We start from the raw sequence: 8472 nt of genomic DNA on the forward strand, positions 1-8472 counted from the left end.
TAGTTGTGCAAACGAAAGATCTTGTCAACCTTCAATGCCCATGAAAGGTACTCTTCGGGGTCGTTGCTTCCGTGGAACTTGGGCATGGCGAACTTGAGTTTGCCGTAGCGTTTCTCTTCATTGTGTTAGGGTCGAGGGTGATGACATCCTTGACGTGGAGGATTGTTGCCCTCAAGTTGCTCTTCGTGTGGAGGATTCCCATTTTCTTGTTGCTTTGGGCGAACTTTTTGTTCTTGACGAGCTTGTTGTTCTTGTCTACCTTGTGGAGGAGCTTGTAGAACTTGTCGTTGCAATCATGCTTGATGTCCTCGTTTTTGTACTTCCTCACGAAGCGCTTCTTCTTCTTGACGAACACATTGGTTGCGGGCGGCGACGACACGATTGGTTTCACGTAGGGCATATTGCGCCTCAAGGGCTTGTGTTTCACGTCGTTGTTGTTGACGGAGAGCGTCGGTGTCTTGATGTTGGCGTTGTCGCTCGTGCATTTGCTCTTGTTGGCATTGGCGTTCTTGCTCTTCCACTTGTTGGCGTTGGCGTTGCCTTTCTTGTGCTTGCTCAAGGGTAGCTTGATTTTGACGACGCCGATGTTCTTGCTCGTCGAGTTGCTCTTGTGGATCGTTGCCATGTAGAGGATTGCATTTTGCTTGACAGTCTTCGCGCGCGGCTCGATGAAGAGTGTTTGATGTCGGTGTACTTGAGCCGGAGATGGTGTTGGAGGAATGCCGACTCAAGTGACTCTGACTTGAATATGATGAAGAGGTAGAAGAGCAGTTGACCAACAAGGCACGAATCTCCTACATTCTTGTATTGCTCTCTTGTTTTTGTTCGCCGAGCTTGTTGTGGACGTAGCCTCTTGTACATTGCTCGGGTTGTTGCAAGTCAGTGGCGAGGTAGTCGATGCGGTCGCTCAATGCTTGTTGTTCTTGATGCAAAGCTCTTTGTGCGCCGAAGAGGTGGTTCTTGGTGATGTAGGTGTTCGGTTCCTCGTCTTGCTCGATGAAGAGTGGGTTTGTAGAAGTAATTGGCCTAACCATCATTCCAAGTAAATGTGTGAGTGGGAGTAAGAGAAGAACTATACCAAATGACCTTGACCGATGTTGATAATGGATCAAAGGTCACTCAATGCTGTAATAAGGAAATAACACAATTGGTACCGTATCTCGTCAATTTCTCACATATACACAAATAAAGCCTTTGGTGGAGCTTGGTGAGGAAGCTGGACAAAATTTATGCAATTTGTTAGTAAGAATCAATAATGTTGAAAAAGATTCGCAAATTTTCAAATGCAACAAGTAGACCAATAGCAAGATATGGCACACGGAAACACACACACGGATAGATAAAATGGGGTCGTGTAACCAAGGAATGAGCCAAAATGTGGAATCCACGAAAATGCTCTTGTTGCACAACGCTAGAGAGACGCTAGCTCGATTGCACAATAGGCGGATACGAGACTTGTGTAAAACCTACTAAGCAAAATGCAACGACTTCTATCCCAAGTATGATATATGTATGGTGTTTCGATGATATGATCCGAGATGATCGAGTATGACAATCTTAATGTAGTATGATGCTATGGTTCTTGCTTAAAAACTCTTTGCTTATTTTTCCTTTTGCTTAAAAGTTTGTTTGGCTCTTTCTCTTTTGAGCTCTTTCCTTGGCCTCTTATGCAAAACTTCACGAACCAAGATAGCAATTGAATATGTGATGACAACCTTGTACACAAAAGATGATATCAAGATGCTTGTACCAATATGATATGGTATGTATGCAATGGGAAACTATGATCACTAATGTGCACAAGTAACATTGCTGGCAATACTCAATGGCTAGTCTCGATAGGAAGGTGACGCAAAGATGGGTTATGGTGGTTATCAATGCAATGGCAAGGGAGTACACAAATGTGTTGTCGAAGTTACCGTCCTTGCTTACGATTGAGGGTGTCGATGACGAGTCCGTGGCGAAGATGAGCGACAGTGATGTTGTAGTTGAAACGTCCCTAAGTAGCCAAAACATGTTAGAAAACGGAAACCGCAACTCAAATTCGGAAAGAATAAAACATGTCAAAATTTCGGAGTTGGTAGCGGGTAAGCGATGGTGGTTGCGGGAGGTGGTGGCGGTATGTGGAAGTGTAAGTGGAAACCCGGGCAAGATTAAGCGAAAGTTAGGCGAAAGGAAAGGGTGGAGGAAGTTGGGCTGCGGAGGCCGGATGTCCGGGCTGTCGGGCCAGGTGTCCGGGCCTAAAAATCCGAGATGAACTCCATGAACTCGTGGGGAAAAAGGAAATTTTGGGGCAAAATTTGAGAGATTTCGTGGATGGAAATTTGGGAAATGATGGGGGAAAGCTAGATCTACCAGTTACACACGAAATCCATGGATCAAATCCAACAAAACTTCATCACAACAACAAATCACGAAAAAATTTAGGGCTATTTTTGGTGGGAAATTTTTGAAATTGGGACAAAATCAACAAAACAAGGCTAGAAACAAAGGGTAGGGCTACAAATTCGTGATCAACCTAGGCTCATGATACCAAGATGATGTAGGGTGGCAACCCTAGGGCCGATCTTTCACGAAATGGAAGGATCCTACAAAGAACACAAAGAACACGAGGGGAAAACGGGAGAGAAAGACACTCAAATCAACGAGAACAATCACACATGTGCTAGATCCATGAACATAAAGAGATATACAAGATCCAAACGCAGCAAAGGACAATACAAGAGGCGGTAATTCTTGTCCGTGAGGAGGTCTTGGGGGTCTTCCCGTGAGGGGTCTTGAATCCAATCGATGGATCTTCTACGTAGAGGCAGCGGTCTCTCGATGGAGTATAACCGAATGGATGATCAAAGCTCTATCTCTAAAATTAGCTAATCCTTTGCTAACCCTAGAAAGATGGAGGAGAAGGAGCATAAATAGTCTAGGGGCGAAGGGGAACATGGGCCTCAACCCTTTCACTGTGCGCAGACAGGAGGAGCCGGACGTCCGGGCCTTCACGAGGAGCTGGATGTCCGGGCAGGGGGCCGGATGTCCGGGCTGGCGTGGCCGATTTGGTGCAGCTCGGTGAAGGAAGGCCGGATTTTCGGGCTAGGCGCCGGATGTCCGGGGTCGTTGGGCCGGATATCCGAGGCCAGGCCGGATATCCGGGCCCTGTAGCATTGCGGCTGCTGGGCTGCTGCTGTGTGGGCATCTTCAGGGGCCGGATGTCCGGGGCCATGGCCGGATGTCCGGGACCTGGAAGTTGCTCTCGGTTCTTTCCGCGTTCCTCTTCACCCTTGTACTTTGGGACTTGTCCGTCTTCACGTGCATCCTCAAAGGGGGCCTTCTTGGTACCTAATCATGCACAACATTTCGGACTTACGTAGTAGCCATGTCTCGAGTGGGTCATATGGAATATCACTAAGGAGAGATGTCACCTCGGTCTCGAGAGCTCTAGCTCGTCCTCGTGTCATCGGTCCTTTTGGAACTTGGTGAGAAAATGGTAGGTCCATGGGGATGACCGTAGGATGCTCTACATTAATACATGCCGGACAACCCAAGTGTTCCGGAGCAGTAGCGAACTATCATGGTTCAGTGGAAGCACTAGGAGACAGTACTAGGAAAATGCTCACGCTACTGGTAATTACCAGTAGCGTCTGTTTTGAAGCCCACGCTGCTACTGGTATAAAGCGCGCTACTAGTACGACTTAGCAGCAGCGTGGGTTTCCAGAGGGCACGCTATTGATAAGTTAGCCACACTACACCACCCTATCAAAAAATATTAGCACCGCGGGTTTTAGACCCACACTACTACTGAATGGATGGTTGTAGCACCTGTCATACACCCTGCGCTACCGCTAGCCTAATCCCACGCCGGACCACACCCCCGATCCATTCCCACAGCCCACCAACCGTCCCAGTCTACTCCCACACCCCACCCACCCCCGATCCAGATCCTCTGATCCACCTCGTCTCCTCTCCTCTATCGGCCTCACTTCCACCTCCTCTCCTCTCCTCTGCCGCCAGGATCCCCTCCCCGTTCTTCTCTGATTGATGTCGTCCCCGTCTCTTCCCCTCTCCGATCCATGGCGGGATCCTCTGCCGTGTACACGTTCTGCAGGCCGCACGCGCGCGCAGCCTTCCTCCACCACCCGGCCGACCAGGCCCATCGCGGCGACCAGCCCGGGCTGCTCCCCGCCACGGCGGGGTGGCGCGGTGACCCCGAGGGCGAGCCTAGTGGCGGCGCGGACGGCGATGGAGGAGGCGGTGTACGAGGTGGTGCTGCGGCAGGCCGCGCTGGTGGAGGATCTGCAGGGGCGCGGGGCGGCACGGGAGGCTGAGGCGGGCAGGCGTCGGTGGCGGGATGAGCAGCTGGAGCAGAAGGGCAATGTCGAGCTCGGCATACAGGTAGTAGAATTTTGCCATGGAATAATTAATGATCCCTCAGAAATATGGAAAACATGTAGTGGGATTGGTGATGAATTACCATTGTATTTAGTCAATATCATGCAATCGGGGATGTCAGCAAGGGAGACGTTGTTTCATATGGGCAGCACAACAGCCACAACGGTGTTGCCGTTCTCCACCATGACTCTGTTCTGTTCCTCACGTGTACATCGCTAGCACATGGACGATGTTTGGCTGCAACCCCTACTATGGCTAGCATAAGAGAATATCCAGAAACAATCAATCACACAAATAAGATGAGAGTGTATCAGGCATGTCCTCTTGATTGCACATTGGCGTCTGCCTGCAGAAGCTGCTTTTGCGCTGACGGGATTGGGGTCGTGATGGTACCTTCAATTTGGAATCTTGTTGTAGCAGGAGAGCGGAGCAGGTTAGTAACTTCACCAGTTCCCCGGCTCACGTGCATTCTGGTCCATAAATTTTTAGGGTAGTACAGAATGGAAAAGTGTGTACAAGTTGGTGTACAAACTTCATTTTCTTTTGAAGCATATGAATTAATTGATTGCTGAACTTTGTAGTTAAGAAATTGCTAGCTCTCTCCCTGCAAAAGAAAAGGAAGTAGCTAGCTCTACGCTAAGCGTGTATTGAGATCTTCCGACAATGCTAGGCTTTCGAGGTTTCCTCTTTAAATTAAGGGTGCAATTCTTGCTTCTGATCATTACAATTACTTACCGTAATTTCTTTTTCAACCAGCAAAATGTAGGGAAAATCCCTACGGTAGTTTTCAATTTATCATAAACTAGTGGGTACATAAAAAAGGAGCAAAGGCTCAGTTAGGTTACATTAGGAGCCATGAAAATTAACTAAAAAGGTAAAAACGGAGGAGAGGGTCCAGTGAGTAGCTGGGTCCCTAGCAACCAAAAGAAAAAAGAGCAAAACAGAGACCAATTACTTACTGTTAATTGTCTTATCTTGTGTTGTACGTCATGCAATTTTCTGTTCAGCTAACTGCTTGACCAGTATTAATTATTTAGTAGGCTATATTAGTAATTTGATTTTTCTTGTTTTGTGCAGTTTGGAGAAATTCATGGTTATTTACCGTTTCGAGTTAGATTTATTCCATTTGAAATGAGGTACGTACTAACCTTCTTCTTGGCTGTATCATATATCTTTGTTGTTTTGGTCAAACTAGCATAAACTTTTAATGTTGATGTGTTTCCGCCCAACTCATACAGTAAACCATGATACTTACTTGATTTGCATTGGTTTAACTTTCGAGGACAGACGTTTCCCTTTCACACTAGTAGCGATTGATTTGCTCCATCCAGGGAGGCCTGCATTATGCAAAATGTCTATATCAGCTAGAGAAGTAGTGGCAATCAGTAAATATTTATATTTATCTGTGGTTAATCCTTCCTTATTTAAAATATTTATTCGTTAAATGTTGGCGGGCAGGGCATATATACTTGATTGGGTATACGGAATCTCAATTTTGGCGCACATGATCTTACTAGCTTCTAAATCCGCTCAGCTGTACTGATGATGGTGTGTTTGCTACTCACACATTTTATCCAAAGGATCCTTGTGTCAAAGCGGTGGCCAGTTCTAGGTTGCTGGTATGTATTTTCACACCATATGTATGCTTGTGCTTACCTCCATATGTATGCTTGTGCTTACCCCCATCCTCCTCGGCACATTCAGTCAAAATTTGACCAAATACTGAAGATGGTGAACTTGTGGGTGCTACGTGCCATGCATCTTGGCCAATCTCAGGGAAATAATCAGTAAAGGCAGCAGTGTTTAGTTGTCCGCCACAGAGATTCGTCGGCGATATTAATTAGTATATCTCGGCCCATTGTTCTTGCTAATGAAGACTGTTACCAACATTAATTATCCTTTCCTGTGTCTCAAAACTATCAACCTGACTCATAGAATGATTTTTTTCTTTAGGATTCATGTTTTTTCTTTTTATTATACATTACAATGAGTTCATTGTATTCAGTTTCTTTACAAGTTCATGCAACTGAGCTATTTGTAGAAGGAGGGGAGCTGGCCTTCTTCACGTCTCGGGGCAGTGTCTTCCTTGGATTCAACAAGGAGGGGACCCGGCCTTCTCACGCCTCGTGCAACAAGTATGGACAAGCCTCTGGTTGTTACTATTGATTCATGTGCATGTGCTAAAAAGAAAGAAAATACTCTACTGGATTTGAACGAGGACGCGAACTAATAAGTGTTTACTTCCCCGACGTGGGCGCAGGGGTGATTGACGCGGACTATCACAACGAGCTATGTGCCGTGCTCTTCAACCACTCGGAGGCGGACTTCACCGTGAAGCTTGGAGACTGCATCGCGCAGATGATCGTCCAGGTGATTGCGACGCCAGAGGTCACCGAGGTGGAGGGCCTCAATGCCACTGCCCGGAGGGAGGGAGGGTTCGTGTCCAACGGCGTTTGAACTCCGAGCCTTGGTAGATACATCTAGAGAAGTTGTCTGGTTGTTTGCGTCTGATGTTAAATGGGATCTCGTGATCCCTTGGAGTTGAGATGTTCAATGTTGCAGCCATGAACGCTGGAAGTGCTAAACTGGTTCTGTGACCTTAGTTTATTTTGCATTGGATGTGTCTTGATTTCCATCCATGAATATTGCATCTGAATTTTATTTTATTTTTAATTCCAAATTAGTTAGCTGTAACGTGGGGTGGAAATGGAGCGCTACTATTACATACAATAGTAGTAGCATAGGTGGAAAATGGAGCGGTGCTAGTACTTAGGATAGTAGTAGCGTAGGTGGAAAATGAGCGCTACTAGTACTTAGATAGCTGTAGGGCAGGTGGAAAATGAGCGCTACTAGTACTTAGATAGCTGTAGGGCGGGGAAAAACGCGCTATTGCTAAAATTTAGCTGTAGCGTCGTAGCAGTAGTGCGGGAACCCACGCTACTGGTATGTAAAAAATCTACACTACTGCTAGTGTTTTCCCTAGTAGTGAGACATTTCCCCATAAGGAAGGCTATCAAGAATAAACAACTAGGTGTCGGATCCCACACATACCAATGCATTTCAAACATACACACAATATGCACGATATGTGTAGATACAACATGGCATCACAACATAACTCTACAAACTCAAGTATTTATTTAGAAGGCTCTGAAGAGCCATACATAACATGATATTACAAACAGGGGTCACATGACCCATCATTCAAAGCATACAAGCAACGGAGGCATAACATGTCTTAGTGCAGACAACTACAAATGAAAAGGGCTGAGAAGCCTGACTATCTACAAGACCCTCCCAAGGGTACAAGATCGAAGCTAAGGGAACAACCTACTTGTCGAAGTCCATGCGAAACTACTAGTGAGAGCGAGGTCTCCTATGCAAAAACATAAATTAAGCAAACGTGAGTACAAAGGTACTCATCAAGACTTACATCAGATTCTATCACACATGCATTAGTATCAAGAGGGGTATTGTGGGGTTTGGGTGCAGCAAGCCAGCTTTGACTCAGTGGCTATCATGTTCTACGACTATGAGTAACTTCTTTGAGATGAGAAAGCGCACACGAGTCCACTAATCACCACATCAATACACTGTTATGGATTCTATCCCGTCTCCCTATGAGAAGGCCATCCATAGCACTCACACTTGACTTGAGCATTTTAGAGTATCCACTTCAAATTGTCTATGTACCATATAAGTATCCTAGTAGTCCATATCCGAGGACGCGACTATTCGAATAGTTCATGTTAACCCTGCAGGGGTGTACTTCTTCACACACGCTCTCGCCACTTACCGCCATGTACACGTCATGTATCACCGCAACCTTCAAGCGGAAGCATGGCGAGGGTGTCAGCCACGACCTGACTAACCACACAAGACTCTACTACAGGTTTATCGCCTATCTGAGGTCGAACCCGCAAGGGAAGTCCGGCCGAAGTTTTCATCACGGTCCCAAATGATGTGAGCAGGGTTCCCAAGCCCACCATCTGATTGCCACTTGGTACATCATGCCACTGTGCCTAGTCTGTCCCAAGTCCACCCTGCCGGGTGCCACTTGGTAGAAAAATAGCACTACCTACAAACACC

At 46.5% G+C, this 8472-nt stretch overlaps 1 protein-coding gene across 11 annotated transcripts; it reads left to right on the forward strand.

The window, feature by feature from the left end:
• The first annotated feature begins 3862 nt into the window (after positions 1-3862).
• Positions 3863-7020, forward strand: LOC109742269 (uncharacterized). 11 transcript variants are annotated; one of them, XR_005767960.3, is made up of 6 exons: positions 3875-4386; positions 4478-4816; positions 5461-5519; positions 5842-6002; positions 6088-6518; positions 6644-6848. XR_005767960.3 is itself a non-coding variant. In XM_020301359.4 (5 exons), exons 1-5 carry the CDS (start codon positions 4033-4035, stop codon positions 6838-6840), a joined length of 786 nt encoding a protein of 261 aa, XP_020156948.1. In that variant the 5' UTR covers positions 3883-4032; the 3' UTR covers positions 6841-7020. The 11 variants fall into 11 exon arrangements, 4 of the variants coding, with proteins under 4 accessions (XP_020156948.1, XP_020156947.1, XP_040254732.1 ...); XR_006669986.2 differs by having other exon boundaries at positions 3876-4386; positions 6428-6518; positions 6644-6756; XR_005767961.3 differs by having other exon boundaries at positions 3877-4386; positions 6425-6518; positions 6644-6753.
• The last annotated feature ends 1452 nt before the right edge of the window (positions 7021-8472 follow it).

The sequence above is a fragment of the Aegilops tauschii genome, chromosome 2, assembly GCF_002575655.3.
Source record: "Aegilops tauschii subsp. strangulata cultivar AL8/78 chromosome 2, Aet v6.0, whole genome shotgun sequence".
Taxonomy (NCBI): domain Eukaryota; kingdom Viridiplantae; phylum Streptophyta; class Magnoliopsida; order Poales; family Poaceae; genus Aegilops; species Aegilops tauschii.

Excerpts from the sequence above, each read along its gene's own strand:
- LOC109742269 (XM_020301358.4), top strand. The coding sequence starts at position 4,033 with ATGTCGTCCCCGTCTCTTCCCCTCTCCGATCCATGGCGGGATCCTCTG. Across the intron at positions 5,520-5,917 it reads TTTATTCCATTTGAAATGAG|CTGTACTGATGATGGTGTGT; the intron begins GTACGTACTAAC and ends AAATCCGCTCAG. Across the intron at positions 6,003-6,424 it reads TGGCCAGTTCTAGGTTGCTG|AAGGAGGGGAGCTGGCCTTC; the intron begins GTATGTATTTTC and ends AGCTATTTGTAG.